The sequence below is a fragment of the Pseudomicrostroma glucosiphilum genome, assembly GCF_003144135.1.
Source record: "Pseudomicrostroma glucosiphilum strain MCA 4718 unplaced genomic scaffold BCV69scaffold_12, whole genome shotgun sequence".
Taxonomy (NCBI): Eukaryota; Fungi; Basidiomycota; class Exobasidiomycetes; order Microstromatales; family Microstromataceae; genus Microstroma; species Microstroma glucosiphilum.
In genome coordinates, this window is record NW_020289924.1 from 93719 (window position 1) to 119723 (window position 26005).

Consider the following 26005-nt stretch of genomic DNA (forward strand, 5'->3'; position numbering starts at 1 on the left):
AGGAGGATCGCATCCAGGGCAATTTCGGGCCCCCAGGACCCGACGCGCGTCGGAACAGGGGCTGCACCCATGGGCCGGCGTCAGGTAGGGTCCCGCGCTGATAAGCTTTCAGGGAGGCAGCCTACAGTACAAAGACCTTGGTCTTGCGCAGGCCACCAAAGGGACCCGACACGCGTACTCCAGCACTGAGAGAAGGCTGCGTCTTCTGTCGCTCCATCCTCGCAAAGGACTCGCGGATGTGGTGGACTAGCAGATCTGGACTCGTCTCCTTCTCTTCTTCGTCTTCGTCGTCGCCTTCATCGTCAGGTTCTGTGCCTCCATCTGCTGTTTCCTTCCCATCGGCATCTTTGCCATGATCGGAAGCCAGGGGACGTTTCGAAGGAGAGGCAGCCGAGGTATCATGCGCTGACTTGTGTGATGTAGCTGTGACCAAAGGCCCATCTCCGTCGCCAACGTCGGCACTAGCCAAGCTGAAGAGCCCGCAGAAGGAGGCGGGATCAACTGAAGACGCTTCATCGCCATCCGTCTGTCCCTTGCCCGCCGAATAGAGTTGCTCGATGTCTACCTCTCCGCCATCACTCGCAGAGTCGTCCGATGCCCTTGTTGCTCGAAGCGGCGATCCAGTCCTGCCTTTTTCAGATTTCGTCGCGCCAGACTTGGCTTCAGACTGACTGGCCTTGGCTGGTGCGGTAGACTCCTCGTCTTTCTCTTCTTCCTTCTGGCCGCTACTGCTACCCTGGGTAGGATCATCAGCCTCTTCTGCTGGAACCTTTGGTTCTGCTTCCGTCGCTGCCGCACTCTTCTCGTGCGTCCTCTTGATCTTCTTCGGCTTTGGCTCTCGGCGCTCTCCGCGCCTCAACACCGCTCTCTCCTGCTCCCAGACTTGCTTTGCTCCTATTGTAATCTCCCTTACGACTTCGTATGCGAGGAAGCCCAAGATGTCGACGATATCGTCATTGGGTTTCATATCGAGGTAATTGGATGAGCCGAGAAAGTCCCGAAACCTCTTGCCTTTCCTGAAGGTAAAGCTTGCAGTCCTACAGTCGGAGTAATGCTCGTACTCCTCCCTCGTCATCTTGAGTGTGACTTGATCCGCCTCTCTGAGTCTCATCAGGCTCTCTTTCATGGCTTCTTGGTCATCCTCGTCCAGCTCTTCGTCTACAGTGGGCTGCTGGACTTTTGCAGCAGCGGCTTCCAGCTCCGGAGGCAAGTCGGAATTGAGCCCGCCACCTCCACTCTGTGATTGCTCCAAGCTTGCTCCCGCACCTGATACGATGCAGTCAGAATAGATGGTGCTGATCTCCCAAGGCAGCTTGACTTTGAGTTTGCGGCTGATGCCGCCCTGAGCTTTGGCCGCATCCGCGTCTTCGACTGCAGCGTTGAGGTCTACCTCGCCCCCTGCTCCACCACCACCATCGTCTTTTGCATTCTTCCTCACGTCCTTCCAAGAAAGGTAAGTGCGGAGTCGATTGACTTTGGCTCGGTCGTAGCGAACCAGAAAGATGAGGTCTTCGGTGGAGAGGTGACGAGAGCGTCGCATGACGGAAAGGTTGCGGGCTTGGATGATCATTTGTACCACTTGATGGCGGACAATGTCTTCCAGTAGGTGTAGAACAGGCTTACTCGGATCCACCACATGTGCGAAGACGAACATCTGATGGGGTCAGAGTTTGGGAGAGCGGCCTGCAGCAGTCAGTACAATCTTTCACTAGAACTCATCCTCTTCCGTACCACGCTCACCATCTGGCTCAACTCGTGGGTGTACATGTAGCCTTCTTGTGATGTTTCTCCTTGGACAGCGGCAGAGGTCGAGGCAATGGGTCCATCGAGTTCCGCATCATCAGGTGAAGGAGGCATATTGACTCGCCGGTTTGAGGTGAGCAGGTGAGAAGGAGGTGGTGAGGTACGGATCGAGAATCAGCCGAAGTTGCGGAACCGGAAGCAATTGTGTTGCAGTGCACAGACGCCCCACGAACAGTCGGAGCGGGAAGGCGGCGGGGGAATAACACCATGCGGGAGAGAGCAGCATCTCCACTCTTTCCCTCTACTGATCATACTACCACTGATTGCGTCCTCACTCATCCAGCCTTCCGAATCCTTCTTTTCCTTCTTCCTGCATCTCATCTCCATCTGCGGCGTCTGCTGTGCAGTCAGGACGTCCTGCGGCCTGCTCCATCTTCACCTTCCCTGACAATAAGCTACCCTCCTTCGTCTCTGCTTCATCTCGTTTCTCTCTTGCTCGTACACGTCCGCTCTCTAGCATTGCTGGCTGCTTCTTATCGGCCCCAGCTGATGCATCCTGCCTGAACCTACTTGTTCACTCGCTGGACTTGACACACTTGGCACAATGGCAATCGGCAAAGGCTCAGCTGCGAGCATATATGCTACGGTCGAGGATTCTAAACCTGCCCTTGAGGGGTTTCCTTCTTCGACTGATCCCATCTCCAGGGGAGATTGTGGTCTTGGCCTTCAGCTCGATGCCTCTTCGGATTCAGCCTCAACGCCAACAAATGTCTCAACTCCAATTGCTGTTCCTCGGAATACATCCTCCACAAGAGGAGAAGGAACATCATACATAGATGCTCAGCCCAGCGGGCATAGTCGTCCCCTTCTGGAGCGCCTTGATATGGACTCTGCCAGCAATTCCTCTGCCAGTCCCTATCCAAGCGGATCGCCACCCATGACGCCGGCCCGCAAGAGGCTGATGGAGCTGGACCCCGATGCCGGCGGACGTTCTCCAGGCAGCCGTTCCGTTCACGTAGCTCTCACATCGCCATCTACTGCTCGCACGCCGCTTGCTGCGACGGCACCTCTACCTGAAACACCATTGAAGCATGGCCATGATGAGAGCACTACTGCTACGCCTACGCGCTCATCCATAGTGGAGAGACGCCGAGCGCCTGCAATGCCGCCTCTTTCTCCTCCCCTGCAAGAGGGCAGTCCGGACAGAGCGCCTCGGGGGCTTGGTTTGGGTCTCACGCCCACTAAACAAAGTACGTCCGCATACTTTGGGGGAGCTCCTTCTCCTGCAATCAGCAGAGGTGAAGCGAGAGGCCCGGGCACGCCAAGTAGCCGTACGAAGCTACTCGAGTTCGACATGTCTTCGACCACCGACGAAGATGACTCACTTTCGTTGACCGCCCAAGACATTGAGCAATCGGCTGGACCGTCTGCGTCGTCCTCGATTCTGACACCAGAAATCGATCCATCTTCTCCGAGCAAAGCAGGAGGCCGCAACGCCAGTGCCACACAGATCTCGCAGAAAATTGGGATGACAGCAGACCGGGCAAATGCTGCGAAGAAGGGCGATTCCACAACGGCCAGAGGTAGCGGAGCTAGTCGGTGGGCTGATCCTGAGCCACAAAGCCCCACCCTCCAGCATGGCGAGGCAGACCAAGGTGGCTCAGCTGCAAGCCTGCTTTCTCGAATGTCACTAGCGCCTGACGCAAAATCTTTGCCGGGCGAGGCGGCTGCAGCGGCGCCCTCAAATCTGTTCACTGCTAAACAAAGCAAGAAGAAGGCGAATGGCAAGATCGCAGCAACAGCGACAGGGCAGAAACCGCCCAATGCCCCAGCAGCCTCGTCTGCATTGGCTCCTCCTACGGTTGCAGACCCTCTCTCTCCGGGTTCGACCGGAGTTGCCACTCCTGTCCTACAGACTGTCGACGCTTTCGGCGGACAATCTACAAAGGGTCTCACAAGCCAGGTCGCGGCGGGCAGATCTGTCGATGACTCTCCTGCAGCAGCAGTCACAAGCGACTCGGCGTCGGCTTCGTCGTCCGCCAGCGCTGAGCCATTAACCGAAGGTGGAACTCTGTCTCCTATCTCAACTGCAGGAGGTTCAGTCGATTCCTCCGACCCCTTTGTTGGCGAGTCTTCAGCTTGTCAACCTGCCTCTTCCCCCATGCCTCACTTCGACTGGGCAGACGAAGAAGATGACGACGACGAGCTACCAGATCTCGACGGCTGGGGTGTTACACTGGCACAATCAACGAGCTCCCCAGCGCTCCCTGAGACCGAAGCAGTCCCTACAGGCGTCTCAGCAATGACTTCTTCTGCCTCTGCGCCGATGTTACCGGCAGACAAGAGTGGTGCATCTACGCACGCTCAAGGACCAAAGCAAAAGAAGCCTGCTGGTTGGGGCAAGAGAGGCGAACTGCGCTCGGACGCCCCATCTCCAGCTAGCGATCTTCAGTCGAGATTAGGAGGCATCAAAATTGCAGGCATTGCTGCATCATCTGGTGACAATGCGCCTCCCACAGGCCCACGAGGCGCGGGCGCTCCCCCCAGGAGGGAGCTTCTGCCTGGTAGTGGGCCTAGTCCGGGAGGGCATCATGCATCTGAAGCTGCGGGAGGGAAGGGGCCTCGAGGTCGAGGAGCCTCCGGCCCTGGCGGTGGAGCTTGGCTCCATGATATGGTACAGGGTCCTCCTCCCGCTAGACGCACCGAGCGACCGAAGCCCCAGTTGAGCGAAGGGGGTGCTTTTGCCAGGTTGGCAAAAGGCATTGTTGGTGTCAAGGGCAGCGGGCCTGCTCCAAATGAGAAGACACCGGTCAGCACACCTGTGAGCCCACCACGAAACGCGCCTACAGGACCTGCTGCAGGTTCGGGGGCTAAAGGGGCTAATGGAGGAGGGGTGGTAGGAGGTAAAGGCGGTAAAGGAAAGGGACACTCTTCGCCTCGCAAGCCGAGTCACACGAAGAGCCCTGCGAAGGCGTGAGGCAGATGTTTCGTAATTTGCGTCAAAGGACAGTTTTTGCTTCGTTTTTGTACTGCACTGCAATCGTAAGATAGAGTCACCTAGCGTGGTCGGATGTGCTCGGTGTGACAGAATCTTCTGAGATTGGGTGGTTGCGGAAGTGGGAGTGGAGGCAAGCACGTCCCTTTGGCTCAAGCGCTACATATACATCAGTACGTTCCTTCTCCCTTTACTAGTCGCAGAGGTAGCTTGCAGAGTCAAGTCACTTGCTTTACGTACCTTCTACATCTGCTGCTGTCTCTGCTGGCTTTCTAGACCTCTTCTCGCACCACGATCCGCTGTCGTAGATGTCCACGATACCCGCCTCGGTACGATCGCAGATCGCTTCTCGCCTCGAGGCGTTTGCTCGCTGCACACAACAGCCCAAGCCCGTCCATCTGATCTACTCGACAAGAAATTCCTGGCCATACCTCAACAATTATGATTCGACATCAACGGGTGACAAGAGCGGCATGGCAGAAAGTTCTCGCTCTGCGGATCCCACACCGGATCAGGATCTCGATATTGCCGTGCTGGACTCTTCCTTCAACCCACCTCACCTAGCTCACCTCAGCCTCGTCTCCTCTTCACCTTTTCTATCTCGATCTGCACCACCTTCCTCAAGCCGGAAACACTACGACGCCCATCTGCTGCTGCTCTCCTCGAAGAATGCAGACAAAGGTTCAGGGAAAGCAGGAGACGCATCGCCTGAGCAGCGGTTGAGCATGATGTACCTCTTGGCCAAGGACTTGGAGCGCAAGTTGAGCAGTGAAGGGTCCAAGGAGCCCAATGTAGCCGTTGTAGTCGTCGAGGAGCCCTTGATGAAGGATAAGAGCACACTGCTGCATAGCTTCTTCAAAGAGCAGACAGAAGGCGGACGGGGTCAGAGCAATGGGGCCGGTCTTGTACACCGAGCGAGACCGAGATTGCACTGGGTCGTGGGATGTGAGTAGCTGCGTTCGTTTTGTTTTGCCGAAGGCACAACAGAGGAAGCTGACGTTACATTCTTTTGCAGGGGACACCATCATCCGCTACTTTGCCCTCAAGTACTACCCCTCTCCAGAGAGCTTCGCCCGCTCCTGCGACCTCTTCTTCAATCAGGAAGGCACAACTTTCGTCGCCGCCCGTCGAGTCGTCGGCGGCTCTGCACCCGACCGATCAGACGACGCAGAACAGTCAGCTGCTAGTCTGCGCAAAGAGGAAGATAAATTTCTGGGCTCGGATCTGGTACGGCCTTGGGTGGAAAAGGGGAGCGTGACCATGTTCGATTTACCGAAGGAGGCAAGGGGTGTGAGCTCTACGCTTGTACGCAGTATTCTGCTGGAAGACGGAGTGAGTGGTAAGGAGAAGCTGAGGAAGCTGAGACAGGGTGACACGGTGTCAGAGGATCTGGCAAAGTACCTGGTCGAAGAGGATGTGTATAAGAAGACGGCGTGAGCAGTCTGCCTCTTGGATTGGAGTTTGGTTCGCATTGAGCGCCAGTCAATATCGGTGTCACAATACATGTTTGTATGTTGTCTTCATTTGCGTCGCGCCTGCTACTCTGCTCCATGGTCGCTCGCCCGTTGCTCATGGTCGTACGGCTGCTTTCATGCCGAGGTCGCGGAACGGCGTTCAAGCGCACTGCCACTTTGCCCGACGGCGAGTGAGACGAGGCGCTCAAAGTCAAGTGGAGCGGAGCAGATGGACATTGAGCCTGACTGCACTCTTGATCCTCCCACGACCCTCTTCCCCCGATACCCAATCTCACCCCTCACCTCACCGAGAAACATCAACACACTCGTCACTTTCGCTCAACAGTCATGTCATACCCGGGACAGAATGGACGCCATGGTGGACACGGCGGAGGATTCCCCCAACCTCCACAGGGGTATGGAGCCCCAGGATAGTAAGTAGCAGTCGAGTCGCCGAAGCGCGAGCGAGGACTCTGAACGTGCACAAACAGATCTCGGAACCCGGTTGACTGATCTCTCCGCCGACCTGTTCTCCTCCGCGCCTCCAGTGGTGCTCCTCCTCCTCAGCAGTACGGCTATGGCCCGCCTCCACCTCAGCAGGGATACGGACCACCTCAGGGTTATGGGCCGCCTCCCGGACAGTACGGAGGTCCTCCTCCTGGACAGTATGGTGGCCAGCCTCAGGGACAATATGGCGGAGGAGGCGGAGGAGGTTATGGAGGACCAAGGACGGGAGCACCTGCTGCGTACTCCAACATGCCCGTCCACAGTCGTCCGCAGGGGGTACAGAGCGCCAATGGTGAGTGACGAGTGACGAATGCCCGTCCGAGAGTGTCAGAGGCTGACGAAGGCGATCCATTGTCTTCCCCTCGACACTGCCCCGCAGGTCAACAATTTCAGTACTCGCAGATGAATGGTAAGCGCAAGGCTCTTCTCATCGGTATCAACTACGTCGGGTCGAAAGCTGCACTGCGAGGATGCTGGAACGACGTGGACAATATCAAGAGGTTCATCATGAGTCGAGGATACAAGGAGGAGGACATGGTAGTCCTGACGGATGCTTCGCGGGATCCACGCTCCATCCCTACGCGCCAGAACATCACAGCCGCTATGCACTGGCTTGTTCGTGGAGCCCAACCTGGAGACGCCCTCTTCTTCGAATACAGTGGGCATGGTGGTCAAGCCAAGGCTACACAGGGTGACGAAGCCGACGGCATGAACGAGACGATTTTGCCCGTGGACTACGCTTCGGCGGGCCAGATGGAGGACGATGAGCTCCATTCGATCATGGTGCGACCCCTCCCGATGGGCTGCAGGTTGACGGCCATCTTCGACTCGTGCCATTCGGGAACTGTGCTGGATCTTCCTTATGTATACTCAACTAGTGGAAAGATCAAGGTGAGAAGCGAACAGACGAGATCCAATCTTTAAATGTGTTCTGACCACATCTCGTCCTTTTTCAAATACAGGAACCCAACGTCGTTGCCGAGGTTGGCAAGGGTCTCATGGGTGCAGCTATGAACTACGCACGAGGAGATGTAGGCGGTATGCTCAAGGGTCTGATGGGTACCTTTACCGAGGCCAAGAACAGCGAATCCGCCGAGGACATTACCAAGCGGACAAAGTCGAGCCCTGCGGACGTAGTGATGTTCTCTGGCTGCAAGGACTCACAGACGTCTGCCGACGCAGTCGAGGCTGGAAAGGCCACGGGAGCAATGAGTTGGGCATTCATCACGGTCATGCAGCAAGTCGGCAACAGTCAGATTAGCTATGTGCAGCTTCTCAATGCATGTCGTGATGAGTTGGCGGCGAAGTATAGCCAGAAGCCTCAGAGTGAGTATCAAACTCCATCACTCCTGCCCACAATCTAGCTCTGACCGTTGCTCCACTTCGCTCTCCCTCTTCTGCACGCAGTGTCGAGCTCTCACCCCATCGATCTGAACATGGCGTTCAGCATCTGAGCTGGACGTTCTCTACCTCGAAGTGTTACTCTTCAGACCCTGTACGGGCTTTGCCTACTGCAGCCCTACACTACTCTATTGCTTCCGTCTTGCTATTACAGAAATCGTATCGTTCGCCTTCTTCTTCTTCTGTGCTACTGACTGCGCGTGATGCGGGTATGGATTGCCTGAGGTGGCTCTGACCACTGTATGTGTGAGAAGCCGTAAGGAGAGTGGATGTGGACTAATGTACAATAGTGTGGTGCGAAGGAGAACGACGTGTGATCTCTGCATTGGCTAGGATTTAGCTTGCGCTTGTGCAAGATTATGACTTTGAGGGTGGTGAAATCTGTAGAGGATAGGAGACAGCCGCGGGGACAGCAGAGGGGAGAAGTATGTCAGTCGGGCTCCCACTTGAAGCAGACGAAGATGTTTCGACGGAGCAGGCATCTCTGCCGGCCTCGTCTTCTTGAAACCCCCTTCTGAACGCTACTTCCAAGATTACGTCCATCTGACTCAATGTTACTCACCAGAATCACACCATCTCCCCTCACAAAGAGCATCTCGCTATTCCTTGTTACACTGCTCAATTTCCTCTCCTGTCCCTCTGCCACCTCTTCATTCTCATCGTAGATCATCCAAATCGTCTCTTCTACATTTGCGAGGACTAGATTTCCATGTCCATCGTAAGCGTGGAGGGTACCGCGAAGCTCGCGATCACCACGGAGCTTGACAAAGACCTTTTCGGAGAGGGAGAGACGGAGTAGGTCAAAGGGCTCGGAGATGGGGGCGAGAGAGGTCATTGTGGGGTTCTTGAAGCGGAGAGGCGATTGTACGATGAGACGGAAGAAGCAAGTGCGACTGTGAGCTCGGACCAGCTCAGGTCGGTCCAGTGGTCGAGGGGATTCGGCTCCGAGTGGGGCTTGGGATTGATCGGAGGCACGTGACGCATCCCGAGCTGTCAGCTGCGAGGCTGCCAAGACGAGGAAGCAACGCCAAGCCTGGGTCGGACTTGTAGCGGAGTGGGTGGACAGATGCACCTCGCAGAACCGAAGGACAGGGGCCGCGACCGACGGAAGGGAGCAGACACTTCCACACACGGGGCACAATCAACCCGGGAGCAAAGGGAGAGAGGTGTTGGATGGTGGCCCCCGCCCAGGCCCACCAGGCAGATGCAGGCAGCCAAGGCTTGGCGTGTGTGGCTCCCCCGGTCTGCCTCTGATCGTGGATGCTTGGCTGAATTCAGGCGCACAAAGTCTTCCACGGTCAAGCGAGGGTTGACCTCATTAATCCCCATCATCACAAGTCGACGCCCTTGGACCTCAATCCCTTAGCAATTCCATCCCACCATTCAAGATACCCCTAGTGGACCCAAGAGCAGCAGTGCATACAGAGGCACTCTATCGACACTTTGCACCTCGCACCTTGTTTCCAAAGAAGCATTGACCAGCATCAGCATCTCAACCCTTGTCACTTGCCACACACATCCTCTTCGCAAAAGCAGTGCACCGCCTGGGCGCCCCTTCAATTCCGATTTGCTACCACCCTTCGCTCAGCTCCTTCCCTCGTCTCCTCCTTATCCCCTTCCCACCAAGATACCATGAGGCTCACCACATCTCACACGGCCTCACGCCTAGCGTCGTTACTACCAGCCGTCGTAGCCATCGGCCTCGCAACACGGCCTCTCAACGCACAAGCCCAGGACTCCACTACCACCTACGACTACGTCCCCGATCCAGCCCGTGATGCCATCGTGGCACAGTGCTCTACCGACCCAGCAAGAGCTGCAAGAGCCGCTTTACAATTGCCCTACATCGCCGGTAACAGCAGCAACGGCTACATCGGTACCAAGTACATTGAAGCTGAAGACGCAGATCAGGCAAATGCCTATCCATGGACCTCGTCGATTCCTTTCGTTGCCAATGCTGCCGCTTCTGGCTCTGCCGACGGTGGATGGCAGGCGCTACCGGACCTCGAAGGCTTCACACTCAACAGGACCATCGAGATCAGAGATGGTGCCATTCAGCCGGCCTACATCACAGCCAACTACAATGCTGCCAGTATCAAGAGAGGGATTCTCGTCATGCCTGGTAAACCGCGTGACAGTTGGAAGTACACCAATCTCATCCGAAACGCCCTGACTGTGCAGCAGACACTCTTCCCAGAATGGGGCGTCACTTCAGACGAGGTCATCATCATTGGCCCTGCTTGGCTGAACAACTTCGACCAGACAGCAGGTGCGGCGCAGAATAACGAGCTCGTCTTCCACGGTACTCAATGGCAGTCTGGTGGGCGCTCTCGTTCGCCGGCCATCTCTGACCGGATCACCTCATACGAGGCACTGGACGCCTTTGCCGACATGCTCTTCGACAAGAATCAGTTCCCTAACCTCAACCAAGTCGTCATGGTCGGTCACTCCATGGGTGGTCAGATGCTGCAACGTTACTCGCTCCTGAAGAAGACCAAGGCCTACGACAACAATCTGAGATATTGGCTGGGCAACCCAGGTTCCTATGCTTGGATCGAGGACGCCAGGCCTTACGCCAACGCCTCTTGTCAGGGAGGCAACGAATGGGCCTACGGACTCAATGGCAGCGTCACGCCCTACGGTCGATCCGAGGTGCGTAGCGACAAGGCTGGCGTCATCACTCGCTTCCTGGGTCGGAAATTGATCTATGCACTCGGACTGATGGACAATGGAGCCGGAGACACGCACTGTGAAGCTCTGCTACAAGGTGGAAACCATCTGGACAGAGGCTCCGAATTCATCCTCAGCGTCGAGACTGCGAGCAGTGGTACCTGGCCCGCAAATCACACTGCAAACTACGTGGCTGGAGTATCTCATCAGGACTACCCAATGATGTCCAATAACGTCTCGATGGAACACATCTTCTACCGGGACTTTGACGTCCGCTACCCCGACCTCAACAATGTCGACTCGTCCGATGATGATCCCACCGAGGCAAAGGCAAAATCTTTTGCCACTCCCACCCATACGATTATTGCCTACTGTCTTTTGCTTGGGTCCATCGGCGCTACGATGCTCGCCTTTATTGCACTGCCATTCGTCTTTCCTGTCAATAGCCACTGGCAGGAGCAGGAGGCTTGGGCAAAGGAGCTCAAGAGGGCGCCTCCTCCGGCCGCTGTTGGCGGTGGGAGCCGGATCTAAAGGCGGCACAGCAGAGCCAGGGTCACAACGTTGGAGCGTTTGCCGGCAAATACTCCCTCCTCTAGCTCGTCTGCTCTTCAAAAACGGCTGACCCCTCCACTCGAACCACGATATGAAAGTTGTCAAATAGCACCGGTAGCTTCTACAGCATCTCACGACATGCCTCCCTCAGTAGCGGACATTCTTCGTCCCTCAAGAACTCTTTCTGTCCTTCGTTCTACTCTTGCGACGTTCGCTCTTCACCTGGCCTCCTCTCTCCCCCTCTTCTCCATTGTCAGCCTCAGCCTCAGCGCCACTTCACCTTGTCTCTCTCTACAAACCCTCTTTTCCCGTTTTTTCGTCGTTGTTCACTTGTACAAAGTCCTCCCTCCATCGTCTCGACTTTTGTTCTCTTCCTCTCTCCCTCGTCTCAACTCGGCCGCCTTCAGCTCGACATTTCCCCCAATCACTCGCCTCGAGCCTCTCTCTCTACCACCAATGAGATCTTGGCACGAAGGCAATCGCCCACTCCCCCACACACACTACACTGTCTTTTCGCTGACCTTGCACATAATATCCATTAGTGGCCCTCCTTGTTCATTCACTTGAGAGTGATCGATCGATCGATTGATTGGCGGATGGGCTGATCAAGAAGGGGTACAAGGAGTCGCTGCTCTTCTCCGACCGAGCTCTCTAGACTGCCGCCCCGATCCCTTTACTCGTTCATCTGCTTCGTCACGTTCAGGCTCGAGCCGACGTACCCCTATGCGTAACAAAGAGTCCCAAGCTGCCCAGTGCAGCCATTGCAGCAAATGCCGCCTTGAAGATCCACACTGCTTCTGGTACCCCCCTCTGGATTCCCGCTCCATACACCAGTGATGTGAGCAGTGGTACGCACGCATACACCAGGGTGCACAACACCTGATTGGCTGCAAGGGCGCGAGATTGCTCCTCTTCAGAGACACTGTTGACCACTAGGGCTGTACGGACATTGGTTGCCCCCGAGGAGAGTTGGGTACCGATTATGGCTAGGGCTAGGGCGAACCAGGGGGTAGTGCCTATACGACGGGAGAGGGAGAAGAGGAGAAAGGAAGCAGTGGCGAGACTGTAGGAGAGGACCATTAGGACAATGTCCAGCTTGCCGCGTTGCTCCTGTTTCGCAACAGTGGTAGAGGTGAATTGAGAACCGTTGAGAGCTTCTCCTTCTCCTTCTCCTTCTCCTTCGCCCAGCTCGCCTGTACCGCTGCCGCCACTGCCATTACCAAGGAGGGGTGACGTCTCACTTGCCTGTGAGCGCCTCTGTTGGTTCTTCAATGCGCTCTTCCTCCTCTGTACCCTCGCCGAGATCCATCTTCTAGCAGCAGCTACTGTCGGCGGGAAGATGGCTGTGAGGTAAAGGGCGCGTGTACCCTGCAGGAGGGATACCAGGTATCCATTCTGCAACACATCAAATCCAAAGACGTCTGAATTGAAGAGGAGGAGCGTGGGAACCAGAAACACCTGGAACGTCTCCTCGAAGACGACGATGGCGGCTAGGTTCAGCAGACGCCAGTCGAGCCTGCCACGCTTGGGGCCCGAGTGGTGTCTGGCAGGCCAGAAGATGCCGAGGGGTTGGAGGAAATTGATCTTGCGCAGGTAGTGTCTCCACCCAGTCGGCATCGTCGAATTATTCGTCTCGGTACTAATGTACGACTCGTTGGCCTCGCCAGTAGACTGGTAGCTCTGACGTCGCATAGCCTCTCTCCGCCGCTCTTGCTCTGCATGCCTCTCGTCCGCTTCGGCACTGTGCTCCCAATCATCTATCAGGGTATGATGACGATGCTTCTTGCTCTCTGGAACGAGGATGAGGATGAAGACAAAGGAGAAGAGCGCGACGGCTATACTTGCGTAAAAGGGCGCGAAGAATTGACCCGTCACGGCTGCTAGGAATCCTCCAATGGTGGAAGAGGGGAAGGCTCCTATTTGCCCAAAGCCCTCGATGAAGCTCAGAGCGGCTGCTCGTTGTGAGTCGGTAGTCGTATCCACTACGTAATTTTGAATGGAGATGCGAAGAGGAGCGCCCGCACTGGCTTCGAGAATGACGACTGCGACAAAGAGGAGTGACATGCCTGCGTACTGTGGGAGGGCTACCGAGATTCGGAATCCCGAGAAGGCCAAAGCAATCAGCAGCTGAGGCAGCAGCATAATAGGCTTCCGACCAAAGTGGCGAGAGACTTTCGTCACCTTGTCCAGCAGGAGCAGGGCTACCAGAGCTCCCACGGTGGCCATGGCCGCGGCGTAGGCGGATGTGGTCTTCTGGACTCTGGGATCGCTGCATTGTGGAGGATGCGGGAGCTCAGGCGCAGGTGGGATAGTGATCCCTAGTGTCTGCACACCGCTCTCGACAGCCCTGACCATTGAGCTGGTGAAGCGGTGATGAACTCCTGGCTTGCCTACTGACGATCCTTCTCCATCGCCTGCGCTGATATCATCATATATCTCGCACGTTAGAAAGGTATACACCTTGAACATGCTCGCCAGCGGCAGTCCTTGCGATAGACTGCAGAGAAACGCCACGACGGCCATGAAGTAGGGACTGGCCCTTCCCTCGCCAAAGGCATGCCGAGCCTCTTGGTACGTCTCTGCCGCATCCCCAGCAAAGCTACGAGCCGAATCCACCGATCCCTGGGAGGTGTTCTGCTGCCGTAGTCCTCCTGGCCTACGAGGCTTTGCAGTGGCCTCTGCCTCTTGACTGCCCACGCCTGCGCTCTCTTGACGATGATCTGTAGAGGAGGAGGAGGAAGTGCGGGCAAAGTCGTGGGCTTTGGGAGGCTTTAGAGAGGCATCAGCTTTGCCCTTTCCATTTGAGCCGCCCGAGGCAGACTGGGCGCCATGGTCTGCAGGCATCCGCGCCGGACTCTGAACAGCAAGATATGGGAAGAGAAGGAGGAGGACAAGGAAGAAAGGAGACGAAGGAGAAGGGTAAAGACGTGACGCCAGCCTACTTGCTTGCCTGGCTGGGACTGATGCTGCGTATCACTAGTAATCAGACGATCCTCTGCCCACCGCCTCGCCAAGCTTTGACTCTCATCTACCCGAGGCCGCGCAAGAAATCGGAAGCGGAGGTGGGGAAGCGGACGGGCCATGGTGCCAATCTCACTTCTCCACTCCCCCTCGCCCCACAACGCAGCACATACTCATCCCAGAAGACAGATGGCATCTCAAGTGGACTCGATCCTCTACAGGGACTTTCCATCGACCATCGGCCTCTCGAGGGAGGACTTGGAAGAGCTACTCGGGCGGCCAGAGCATCAGCAGCAGGCACAGCAGCGAGCAGCGCAGCAAGGTCTAGATGCCAGTGATGCCTACCTAGAGGCCTTTGTCGATTCGCTGCCCGAGGTGAGGGCATTGTTCGATGAGCACGCAAGACTGCTCAAGGAGAGTGAAGCCAAAGCAGGTGAGTAGGCGAGACAATATCAGCTGAATGCCCGAAGGTAAGAGGGGTCTCATGCTTCCTTTCTGGTCGTCTATCAGCTCGCAATCTCGCCCTTCAGCCTGGACTCGAAGCGCTGCGTGCAGAGACCCAACACTACCACGACCGAGCAGTAGCAGCGGAACAGCAATGGCCAAGAGCAGAAGCAGAGATGAAGGAGGCATACAAGGTACGTCTGCAGAAGACAAAGAGGACGCGTTGAAGCGCATCTTGGCCCTTGCATGGCAGCTCACTCTAGTCATCCATCTCCTCCTCTCTGGCAGCGCTTTGCCCCATCTTCAATGCATTCGCAATTGGTACATGATGCTTCGAGGCTTCATCAGCAGTCCGAAGCGCTTGCCAGCGCATTTGTGGATGGACTGCCGCTCGACATCGAGGGGACCACGCCAAATGTGAGGATAGAGCGTTATCTTTCGCATGTCTTGCTGTCCAAGAAGATGACTGAACCTGTCCTTGCCCACGCATCCGCTATAGTCTTCCACAACGTCCCTGCCCACTCAAAGAAGGGATCAAGACGCAGATGCCCTCTTCACCAAGAGATATAGAGAGATGAGGACAGAGTACCACAAGCTCAACCTCATTGCTGAGCGATGGGCTAGTGGCACCGTACAGTGGGAATGATCTCTTCTCTGGAAGAAGGCAAGAAATGGCTCTCAGCCTCAAATGGAGCGGTCTACAAACCATATGCGGCACGACACTGTCAGGCTAGCTTGATGAGACCCCTCTGGTACCACCGGAAGCAGCAGCCACCCCGTGCTTGCCTTCCTAAAAAGGCTTAGCAGTGCAGGCTCCGCGGTCACTTCAGGATACCCAGCCTTCACGCCTGGCAAGCGACGGTAAAGGTCCCTCTAGGGGCTCAGGAATGCTGTCTCTTATTTCCCCGAGGTCTCCGCACCTCCACGCTCGCCGTACCCCTTCAAGCGTCCGACAGGCGACAAGGAAGCCTCCAGAACTTACGGATTCTAGAAAGCTACGCCCCCTGTATCTTCAGAGCGCTTGCGGAGACATGCTCGAGACTCTGACGAGGATCCTTCGCGTGGACAGCGAAACCAGGCGAGGGACCCACACCGTAAGGGTCTGCTGGCTTTACGCCGGCGGAGATACGCGCAATCTCAGCCAGGCACGGTCGGAGCGGAATGATCTCTACCAGTGGAAGGGGAAGAGGCGCTTGGCATTCTGAGACCAAAGGCACTGCCAGAAAAGGCGTTGCCACTCCACTCCTTCGTCCTGTCGTCTGCAAACACCGTCTTTGCGGGCAATAAAGTGACACTCGCCCCCTGTCGGAGTGAAAGGGTGACCTATTCGAATTGGCAACATGGGTGAATGAGATGTCGTCCCAAACAGCCACAGCCTGCCCTCTTCCCGCGCCCGCTTGGAACGCGAGAGACAAGCCTTTTGTGACGCCTGGATCTCGATCTCGATCTCGTACACGGTCCAGCTTCGGCTACTGCACCCACCGGCTTGTTGAGAGCTAAGCGTCAGCGGTACCATTCACCGGCATACCAAGCAGCAACAGCCGAGCGGGGACTCAGGACGCAACTTCAGTCCAAAGCGGCCTTTGCTCTTCCAATGGGGATAAAGAGCGACGGAGTCTCGATCAGACTCCAGGCTCAGGCTCAGGCTCATGAGTCTTGTTCAACAGCCGACATTCATTGCCATTGCTACGCCTTTATTGGCCTCCACCCCCTGTCCTTTTCCTGACTTTGAAAAGCAAAGATAGCCGACTCCCGACTGAATTGCGGGGGCGTGAGCAGGCGGTGGAGCATTCCTTGACATGACAGAAGAGAGTCTAGACAGGAGTGTAGTGTAGTGCAGTGCAGTGCAGTGGAGACGGGCGAGCAAGGGACTGCAATGTAATGAGATTTGGATCAAATTGGGCCGGAGATTGTCAATGGAAAATAACGCGTTTGACGCCCCGCTCCCCCCCCCCCTTTGCTCCACCCCGCCTTTGCCCCGCCCTTAGACCTAGACCCAGACCTCGAGGGAGATCTGGACCCCAACTAGACCCCACCTCTGAGTCGCTACTGTATCCATGCACTCCGCCTTCTGGCCCCCTCTTTTGTACAATCAATACCTGCGAGGGTCTGAGCGAGCAAAGCCCGCTCCTACTCAGGAAGTTGCGTAAGTGCAGTGCGAATACGAGGCGAGGTATGCATAGATCCTTACCTCGCCTAGACGTAGCCTTGCTTCGTTTGAGCTTGCAAAGCTCTGGCTGGCCAGATGTATGTTGAACCTTCTGCACTTCACGAGAAAGAGATTGAAGCTGCCGTTTGGTTGGGATGCACTCAGCTCGGTACGCCGGGCTGATTGTGATTTGGAATGTGCAGAGGCAGGTGCTTCTCCCCACTGGGCCCAGAGACGTACTTCATCTTGGCCAGAGACGCCGAGCGGTAGCCGAAGACGCTGATCTGATCACTCGATCGATACTGATTTGCCCGACATCACTGCGTGGTGCCTGCATACCTGAGATCGAACACAATCAAGAGACGTGCATGGGATATTCGTGGCTGACGGGCTCTGCGAGACCAGACCAGACCAGACGGGACGGCCAAATAGTGGTGGTGCAAGATTGAGTTTCACACTCGGACCCCCTCCGACGACGGTGATTGCAATTGCAATCGGTCGCTACCTCCCTTGGTGAGGAGTGCGAAACGGCTGTTTGCTCATTGCACGAAATGAATTGAATCTGAGTCTACTCGAGGCAAGGCGTGGTGCCAAAGTGAGGCATGTCAGCTGATGGCCGAGCAAAGGCGGGGGAGAGGCAAAATTGGGTTTAACACACAGGGGACAAAGCGTGCGAAGATGATCGAGGTCGTTGTGAGAGGTCCGAGCGCGTTGCAAGCCGACCGTATCTCGCATATCGAGACGCTGATTACACGACGGCCACCCCTCCTAGGGCGGCGATACATCAGATCTCGTCCCGTGTGAGATGCTAGCAGAGTAAGCAGATTCCACAACGGTCAAAGCGGGCAATGATCCATAGACGATGCGATGGGTAACGCGAAGCGACTCGTTACAGGACACTGTAACATCTCTTAGCTCGGTTTCGGTCTGAGGAGTCCAGCTGACAGGCCGAGACAAGAGGTAAAGGACGGGCACCCTGTGGGGCGCGAGGGCGCCGACGATGTCGACTCAGCGCGACCGTGGCGATCGGAATCGCAGGCGTGAGTGTGCGACGCAGCCAAGCAGTGCGACGGCAGAGGAAGCTCAATCGGAGTCAGATTGAGGTGTGCCGAAATGGATCTGGGCGCAGTCTCGGTGTGCGAATCCAGGCTGCACGGGCGAATGGGGGGGCGCGCCTGATCGCCAAGGGATGAGCAAGAAGGGGGGAGGGGGGTTGCGATCGGAGTGCTGAGTCCCAATGTTGGTATCGAACCCAGCGCTTCGGCCCAGAAAGCGATGGATGGGGCAAGAAGCTTCAGTCTCAGAGATGGGCTGCGATCTGGGTCGAGACTCTGACTCATAGTGAGAAAGAGCCAGAGGCACCCGGTCTAGGCAGTCCAGAGTGGTAGTATGTGTAAAGGTGGAAACGTCCAGGCAGTGTCAATGGGGTCCTCGAGGGCGTCAGAAGATTCAAATTGGACGCCCCTTTCAAGGTCTGGGCGTCGAGTCGGGGGAGTGGCCTTGGCGGGGCGGGCTAAGCTGAGAGTAAGCTGAGAATAGATGCTCACCCTCTTCACGTGGCTGTGAGACCTGGCCCCCCTCCCAGGCGCGGCACGCCCACCGGCTGGCTGCTCCCTGCCTGCACGCCGATGCGCCTTCGGCCGAGAAAGAGGGAAAAAAGATTTGGCTGGCACTCAGGCATTTGCCCTCGGCGGAGAAACAAAAACACAGACTCACACCCCCGCAAAGCCCGCCCTCCCGTTTCCTGTGCTCAAAACGGCCCGAAGCCGATACTCAGCAATTTGCGTCAAGGGTATGCCAGCTGGGTGAAGACAGCATCACCACCTATTTCACTCTTCATCTCATCCTTGCATCCTCGTCGCCCAGTCTGCCTCGTCCTCGTGTATATCTATCTCATCTCAATCCTACCTGAACACTTCCAAACGTCCACACATCCTCAAAGTGGATCAGATTTGCTACTGCTGCTGCGTGTCGAGACCCACGCCTTCAACCACCTCCTCATCCACGACGCCGTCAGCTGCGAATTTTAGCTGACACCCGCGCCAATCACGAGCACGCAAAGCTACAAGCTGGGGCACACCTCGCCGCCAGCGGTCCCGCTTCCGGTCCAGCTCAGTTCAGTGAATACACAGAATAAGAGCAGCGCAACGAGCCCCCCGTCTTCCCCAGACGATAACCTCTCGTCCCGCTCGGCTCGCTCGTCTCTAAGCGGATCACCTACTTCGCCTACCTCGCCTCTGCCAGACGTCATGTTCCAAGTTGTGAGTATGAATTGCATCTTCTCACTCTAGCGTCAGAGACAGTTCAGCTGACCTCCCCGCTCCTATTCTTCCGGCTGATCAGGGCGATAGCGTCGTCTTCGAGATGACTGGCTCGCGCATCGAAGGGCTAGTGCAGCAGATCACTCAGCAGGACTGCTATGTACAGATCATCGGTACACGATGCTCCGTCACACTGCCCATGCGACGTCTCAAGCCACTCGTCTTTGGACGATTCACTACCAGCGTCGAGTGATCGCAAGGACACTACGGCGTCAGCACATCTATACTAGCATCATCAGCACACACTCACACTCCTTCGAAGCTGGCCTTCGACATGAAGAGCATACAACCATCAATTGCAAGCAGTCTAGCTGCTGCTGCCCTTCTTAAGGGAAGACACATTTGGGTGTCTACTTATTCGAGCCTCTGTCATCAAGTCACGCACGTCACATCTGCCTCTTACGTCACCTTCTCCAAGTCACCTGCTGGGCCTTCATCATTCCCTTGTCGATTTCCGCACTTCGGTCACCCGTTCGCACATCGTATATAGTCTTCCTGTGCCCGCCTCTGCTCTCATCGTATATAGTCTTTCTGTGCCACTCTGCCTTCGTCGCTTCGGAGCCCGTTTCATATGTCACCAGTCAGTCACCTTGCTTGTCCTGTCACATCGTCACACTACATCCTGTGTTCATAGACACAAATACAATAGTAGCCCAACCTTTTCTCATATAAGTCTCTTTACAAGACTTGTGAGGAATGAAGGTGTGGATCTCCAACCTAGGGAGCAAAATGAGCGACTTTTGGGGACAGTGGTAGAGAGCATATGGGTGTGACGGGCTTGCTAGAGGTTCATCTCGTCCTCGCCCGGATCTAGCCTTCTTTTGCTGGCTGTACCATCTCCTGACAAGTCACACTTTAGTCGGGAGTGCCAGGCTACTCTGGAAGTCGGTCAGATCCTGCACTGCTATGTTCTTCCCGTCCTTATCGTTCGTCCAGTCACTCTTGATAGCTTCAACACCGTTTCGCCTACCACTCTTCCGTTGCCCGCGCCGCTCAGCTGATTCTCCGGGCCATTAACGGGCCAGAAGAAGATCGCCGATCCTGGCCCTGGCCCGCATGATGCCACCCCACCCACTTGATGCTCATCCATTTACCGGTTCCCGTCATCGGGCGGGAAGGTTGAAAAATGCCCGGTGGACAAGCTGAACCTCACTGGAGCCCTGTCTGGTAGCTGTAGTTGAATGAGACACGGAGGAAGGGATGAGCGAGATCTTTGGCCTGTCTGCCTGCCTGCCTTGAATTCCCCCCGCTCGGCCTGTCTGCCCTCCTCTCCTCCATGCGCTCCCTTTTTTGCTCTTTTTTCCATTTGGTTGCCAAGTCAACCTTGGCAGTGCTTGGCGCCTCGACGCCATGCTTGAATATTGGTAAGAAGCAGATTTCTTGCTTTCAAGACAACCTTCAGCCTGGCCTTGGGCTTTGCGCGTGGCTATGCTTCGATTCTGAGAACTCGAAGGACGAGTGCAAGCGGTGCACTATCCATCCGATCATGCCGATTTTCGCATCCGCCAGGAGCTCGACCATGGACTGATCTCCTCTCTCCAAGCAGCCCATTCAGTGGCTTGCTGTAGTGGCAAACAACGCGGGGCGGGGCTGATACCAACGCCGACGAGAAGACGGATCAGGGTAGAGCAAGGCGTGGTTTGAAAAGAATCAAGAATTGAGGCTGAGTATCTGGGCCCTGCGCCCCACCGGCACTGTCAAGAAGGGGGGGGTCGACCAGGTCCAGAGCAAGGCGTGGTTTCAAGCGGAGTGTTAGTGAGCATGTCCGACGGCTTGGAAAAGCTGGTCAGGTGGTGAAGAGAGACGGTAGCCGCAAGGGCGGGTCAACACCGCTACGCATGTCTGCTGAGTGGACATCCTCTTAATGGTCAGAGTCTGACTGCCACGTAGCAATATCATTTTCAGGCCAGGCCCTTAAAAGCTACCAGAAGACCTGTCCGAGGTGTCGTGTCGTGCTTCCTCTGAACGAAGATTCGAAGGAAACCCAAAGCCCGCTGGTACAGCAGTCATGCAAAGCCTGCTGGCAGGGCCTCGGCACCGGTTTCTGCTTGCAACGAACCTCGGTCCGGACTCGACGCCAAAATGGGTCTGGCCTCGGGCAAGTGTGCTGCGAGCAGAGCAATCGTCTGCGTCGCCAGTCGCGTCGGAGATGACATCTGCACGCCTGGGCGGAGTCAAGGGGAGTGAAATGCACGGAGAGTGAATCGAGTCTTGTGCACTACGGACCTAGACCCTGAGGCCTTGGTCTGGGGGGGAGTCGTTGCCACTGCCGCCGGTGAGCTGCCCGGTGTTGCCGTCGAAGAAGGCGCTTCCGTCCATCCGAAATTCCAGTCATGAGGATGGAGCCAATGCTATATACTCATGGCTTCCGTGGGCCCGCAAGATGGATCTCTCTTCAGATCTCACTCCCTCATCTCACTCACTCTAGTTCATCCAGAGTAGCTCTATTACCCGCACTCGCGACAAGGAGCGAACCGGGCCCTCTCACTACCTTTAGTCGCTAGGCGATCCGGCACCCCTTCCTCGCTTCACCTCGCTTCCTATCGGATCTCACTCCGTCTCCGCCTCCTCGGCTGCAGGTCTGCCCTGATTTCACCTTGCCATACGCGATGTCGACTCTAAATCCGCCCACGTACGCACCTTTGGATTCGGCAAGAACGCTGTGTACACCTCGACTATTCCTCACCACACCAACTGGCGCACAGGGCTCGAGCGCGTCGTCACAAGGCAGCATTTCGTCTGCTCGGACTTCATCTGGTAGCAGTGGTGGCAGGATCTCCCCTTCGTATGAACAGACGACGTTCAAAGTGGTGAGTACCGTGAGCGACAAGTGCAGATATTCAAAAGCAGCCGAAGCTGACCATCAGGACCTCACTCTCTCATCGTGGTCCCACTCACAGGGCGATGCCGTTGTATTCGAGATGACTGGATCTCGCATCGAAGGCGAAGTTCAGCGAATCAATGACGAGGAGTGCAGTGTCCAAATCCTCGGCACTGGTCGCACCATCAATCTACCCATTCGTCGTCTCAAACCCTTGATCTTTGGACGCATCACTACCCAGGTTGAATGACATAGGCTTAGCTACAAGAAGTTAGCGCTTGTACATCCCCCAATCATAGCTTCCCCTGCCACATGGAGGAAGCCACCATGCAGATCACCAATCTGCAACAACTCGATGTATCACAGAGAGGCTTCAAGTCCCGGAACATGCATTCTTCCATAGGAGTTCAAAGTCACCTGCCAACGCCGTCATCGTATACGGTCACCTGGTCCCATCATCCTTTCTAGTCACCTCGCTGCCGGTGCAGCTCGAGTTGAGTTCCATTCCATTCAGTCGCCTCGCGTCACCTCCGTCACCCCCCGTAACTGCATACACGTCACCTATACCAGCGCACTGCATCGCATCGTCACGTCGTCACATTGTCACCGTACCCTACATGTCGAATTCGTCCGCGCAATGTACATTTGAATTGCCTTTTTACCAATGTCACCTTAGAGAGTCTGCTTACCGGAATTGGTGGCTTGTCCGAGTTGTGCGTGATAGGTGCCATCAGAGGGAAAGATAGCGTCCTACAGCGGAGGACCGAGCGGATGAACGGCACGTTCGAGCACGCAGCGCGATCGCCTGTCTTGTGACACTCAGACTTTTTTTTTTCAAGCAAGCAGACACGCTCAATCGGCAGACAGACGGTTTGGGGAGTGTGTGTGTATGTGTGAGGTATTGATACATTAGTGTAGAGGGCGCGTTGCTATGGACAGTAGAATACAAGTGATCTAGCTTAAACTTCCCTCCTCTCAGCCTCTTCCCTCCTCCAATGGCCGCTCTACACGACGGCCTTGATGCCGCTCAGCGCCGCAAAAAAAGGCGCAGGCAGTGGGTCCAATGTGGAGCCCTTCTCGGCTCAAGACGTCGAGAGAGCGAAATTCTCAGCAGTTGTGACCTGGGTGAAGCGCGATTCGCGCGGTTCGCGTTGCACACTCCGGGCCATCTCTTCGTCCCAGTTCCAGATGGAGGCCAAGGAAGGACGCGAGTGTCGCAGACCAGCTCGATAGGTCGCGTCGGTGATAGGGGTGGCATAGAGACTCAACCTTCGCCCCGAGGGGTTTTCGGCTGTGCCTTGCCATTCGGGCAGGTGGAAGATGGGAGCGGAGTAGACTGGCTCCTCCTCGTCCTGCGTTAGCCCGATCGCTTCCCCTTCCGCCTCCTCGGCTACCGATTGTCCCTCGGCAGAAGCCATCGAGTAGACAGAAGGCACGGAGTCAGAACGATTCCTTCCTCCTTCTCCCTCACGTGCTCCTCCGGGTGCTTGGAACATTGTCGCCTCCAGCTTCAGTCGCTGCAGAATAGATCCGCGTCGTGGGCGCAGGGCAGTGGCACTGTTCCTCATAAGCATCATCGAGGCTCGCGAGCTACCTTCCCAGTCCGCATCGGGCAGGGCGATGATGCTGTTCTTCCTACTCTTGATGGGAGAAGAGGTCGTAATGGCGAAGCCACCGTACTCGCTGCAGCCCGAGGAGACAGTGCTAGCTCGGGGACGAAGCGACTGAGAAACCGTAGAAGGGGATTGGGCGCTCTGGAGACTCTCCATGATCTCGCTGCTGAGGTCGAAGAACTTGGAGAAACGAGGAAGCGAAACTTGCGCAGCTGGTGCAAGTCCTGCATCCAACGAAGAGAAGAGCAAGCCATCACCCACGCGAGAGAAGTCTCTGTCGGTGTCTGACTGCTGCGAAAGATTGTCGCGACGTGCAGGGAATGCTGGCACGTTTGGCGAACGACTCTTGCTCTCGCGTCCTTTGGTGAGGTAGAGAGATCCACCGCGAGAAGGTACCGTGGGTGAGAGAGCGCGGTAGCCAGCTGATCGGCCGTCCACCATGGCGTTGTCGGAAGACGACGCAGTAATAGTCAGGGGTACAGTGGGCGCTGTGATTGTGCTCTCTGACATTCCGCTAGGGCTCCGTTGTGTGACGATGACCTTCAGGCCATCAGGCTTGCGCGTTGTGTTGCGCCTCCTCAGCTCTCGCAGGGTGGTGCCGCCGAAGACGGGCAAGGGAATGTTGCTATCCCTGAGGGTCAGCGTCGAAGCTGAAGAGACGGTGCGAGCAGTAGACTTTGGTCTGAGCGGAGGAGTTGGCGGGATGGCGTTCAAGTTGCTGCGAGCAGGCGTCCAGCTTTCCAGATCGCTACCTCCGGTGGTGTCCACAGAGGACATCCTTCGAGTTCTCCTTGCAACCACTTCCATGTCCCTCGATGCTGCCAGGAAATCTGCGGGCAGATCGCCGGGGAGGAAAATGGCCGAGACACTCCCTTTGCGATTGCGGCTCTTGGCAGTGTCGAAGCCGGAGGCCGACTCCTCCTTCTTCACTGCTGGCGCCGGACTAGTCTTGGGCTGAGCAGAGAGAGTGTTTGGTCTGCTTCGTGCCGACGTCTTGGCGTTGGCGTGTGCAGATCCGGCTCCTAGGAACTCAGTCATGTAGGACCTGAGATGCTTTGGCGAATTGTTGGGGGACCATTCGAACACGCTCTGCTCAGGTGGAGACGAGACCTTAGCCATGGTGATGGGCAGTGCAGGACTCTGAGTGGACAGAGCAGGTGAGGAAGTAGAGCTAAGGGAAAGTGGTGGGGTGTCTGGCGAGGAGCCATCGACGGATGAGAATGTGCTCGTAGGTGTGGGAGGTGTGACAGGCGCTGAACCCGACATAGCAGCAGGGGAGGTGAAGGGCACACTCATGCCTTCTGGTGCTGCACCTGCCACATTGCTGTTCTTGGCCTTGACGTAGCGGAAGTGAGCGGGAGGGGCAGCTGTGCTTGGACTAGCCTTGTTGAAGCGCAACAGGCTGAACCTCTGGCTACCACGGTTACCCTGGCTCTTGCCATTGGTAGTGGCGTTTGACATCGTCGAAGAGGCAGCTGCAGCCGCCGAAGCTGCAGCGACGAGGTCGAGTTGATGTTGCTGCTGCTGGAACAGCTCACGCAGGCTCGGGGTAGACGCGTCGGTAGGCCTGGTACGTTCTAGCATGTGACGTCGCTCGAGTCCAAGAGCTTGTTCAGTCGCAGCCGATTCGAGAGTGGTAGGTCGAGTAAGGATCTGCGTCATGGCCACTGAGCAGAGGGAGCTTACAGTACCAGTACTGATGAGCAGCGGTCGTGTATGCGAGGCAATTATAGAGATCGAGAGATGTATGTGGTAGGGAGAGATGCTAGTGGGGAACGAGTTGCTGCTCTGAGTCGAGATATGTATTTAAGACAGACCCACGTCGCTGTGACAACGTAAAGCTTAGCCAAGCCATACCCGCATCGAATCGCGATAGAGGGGCAGCATTGTGCGTTGACCATGCCCAAAGCGGGCCTGATAGAGGCTGGTAGGCGAACGAGATGCGAATCCCTCGAGGGATTTTGGACGCATGCGGTGGGCTGAGTTGAACGACTTTCTTGGCCGCCACGTGGGACACCCTCGGCAAAACCATGCGCTCTGCTCTAGTGCCTGTCACCTGCGACGTCGGACATTTGACAGACGCCGATCCGACGCCACGCGTTGCTCCGAGATCTCGCCGTTTTAGCTTCTCTCCACCGAGAAGCAGCAGCGGCACAAGAGACAGAGGTTGCCCGTCTTCTGGTACGATGAAGGCATACGGCATCTGAATCAGGTCTCGTATCTGCAGCCCAGTATGGAGATCGCCAGGCTACAAGCGCCCTCGGTACAGCCAATCTCAGTCTTGCCAAGTTTGGAAACTGTTCTCTCCACACACTCCGCACATCTGCGCCGATTGAAGAGGTGCTCCAGAGCCCGCCCCGCCCCGGCCCCCAAT

The 26005-nt window shown here is 56.3% G+C and overlaps 11 protein-coding genes across 11 annotated transcripts; 7 read left to right on the forward strand and 4 right to left on the reverse strand.

Annotated features, from left to right (window-relative positions):
• Positions 1-121: 121 nt before the first annotated feature.
• Positions 122-1857, reverse strand: BCV69DRAFT_300465 (TFIID-18kDa-domain-containing protein; the record flags this gene model as incomplete). The annotated part of the gene is made up of 2 exons (XM_025494461.1): positions 122-1654; positions 1741-1857. 2 exons carry the CDS (start codon positions 1855-1857, stop codon positions 122-124), a joined length of 1650 nt encoding a protein of 549 aa, XP_025346289.1.
• A 184-nt stretch (positions 1858-2041) lies between these two features.
• BCV69DRAFT_45165 (hypothetical protein) lies at positions 2042-4805 on the forward strand. Its single transcript, XM_025495291.1, has one exon. It carries the CDS (start codon positions 2348-2350, stop codon positions 4718-4720), a length of 2373 nt encoding a protein of 790 aa, XP_025346290.1. The 5' UTR covers positions 2042-2347; the 3' UTR covers positions 4721-4805.
• Positions 4806-5016: 211 nt separating this feature from the next.
• Positions 5017-6256, forward strand: BCV69DRAFT_284289 (hypothetical protein). The gene is made up of 2 exons (XM_025492991.1): positions 5017-5683; positions 5754-6256. Exons 1-2 carry the CDS (start codon positions 5047-5049, stop codon positions 6173-6175), a joined length of 1059 nt encoding a protein of 352 aa, XP_025346291.1. The 5' UTR covers positions 5017-5046; the 3' UTR covers positions 6176-6256.
• Positions 6257-6729: 473 nt separating this feature from the next.
• On the forward strand, positions 6730-8491 carry BCV69DRAFT_45357 (peptidase C14). Its single transcript, XM_025495293.1, has 4 exons — positions 6730-6991; positions 7079-7590; positions 7662-8025; positions 8107-8491. Exons 1-4 carry the CDS (start codon positions 6949-6951, stop codon positions 8151-8153), a joined length of 966 nt encoding a protein of 321 aa, XP_025346292.1. The 5' UTR covers positions 6730-6948; the 3' UTR covers positions 8154-8491.
• Positions 8107-9068, reverse strand: BCV69DRAFT_284291 (Sm-like ribonucleo protein). Its single transcript, XM_025492992.1, has 2 exons — positions 8663-9068; positions 8107-8481 (listed from the first exon to the last, which is right to left on the reverse strand). The coding sequence occupies exons 1-2, from the start codon at positions 8933-8935 to the stop codon at positions 8458-8460; spliced, it is 297 nt and encodes a 98-aa protein (XP_025346293.1). The 5' UTR covers positions 8936-9068; the 3' UTR covers positions 8107-8457.
• A 514-nt stretch (positions 9069-9582) lies between these two features.
• BCV69DRAFT_45425 (hypothetical protein) lies at positions 9583-11768 on the forward strand. The gene has a single exon (XM_025495294.1). It carries the CDS (start codon positions 9733-9735, stop codon positions 11299-11301), a length of 1569 nt encoding a protein of 522 aa, XP_025346294.1. The 5' UTR covers positions 9583-9732; the 3' UTR covers positions 11302-11768.
• A 253-nt stretch (positions 11769-12021) lies between these two features.
• On the reverse strand, positions 12022-14166 carry BCV69DRAFT_251269 (MFS general substrate transporter; the record flags this gene model as incomplete). The annotated part of the gene is made up of 2 exons (XM_025490420.1): positions 12022-13659; positions 13717-14166. The coding sequence occupies 2 exons, from the start codon at positions 14164-14166 to the stop codon at positions 12022-12024; spliced, it is 2088 nt and encodes a 695-aa protein (XP_025346295.1).
• A 306-nt stretch (positions 14167-14472) lies between these two features.
• Positions 14473-15373, forward strand: BCV69DRAFT_251465 (hypothetical protein; the record flags this gene model as incomplete). The annotated part of the gene is made up of 4 exons (XM_025490434.1): positions 14473-14716; positions 14794-14921; positions 15016-15157; positions 15273-15373. 4 exons carry the CDS (start codon positions 14473-14475, stop codon positions 15371-15373), a joined length of 615 nt encoding a protein of 204 aa, XP_025346296.1.
• Positions 15374-18363: 2990 nt separating this feature from the next.
• On the forward strand, positions 18364-19143 carry BCV69DRAFT_45452 (hypothetical protein). Its single transcript, XM_025495295.1, has one exon. The coding sequence runs from the start codon at positions 18505-18507 to the stop codon at positions 18904-18906; it is 402 nt and encodes a 133-aa protein (XP_025346297.1). The 5' UTR covers positions 18364-18504; the 3' UTR covers positions 18907-19143.
• On the forward strand, positions 19126-19390 carry BCV69DRAFT_300473 (hypothetical protein; the record flags this gene model as incomplete). The annotated part of the gene is made up of 2 exons (XM_025494462.1): positions 19126-19137; positions 19220-19390. The coding sequence occupies 2 exons, from the start codon at positions 19126-19128 to the stop codon at positions 19388-19390; spliced, it is 183 nt and encodes a 60-aa protein (XP_025346298.1).
• A 3489-nt stretch (positions 19391-22879) lies between these two features.
• BCV69DRAFT_284297 (hypothetical protein) lies at positions 22880-25559 on the reverse strand. The gene has a single exon (XM_025492993.1). The coding sequence runs from the start codon at positions 25291-25293 to the stop codon at positions 23101-23103; it is 2193 nt and encodes a 730-aa protein (XP_025346299.1). The 5' UTR covers positions 25294-25559; the 3' UTR covers positions 22880-23100.
• Positions 25560-26005: the final 446 nt, after the last annotated feature.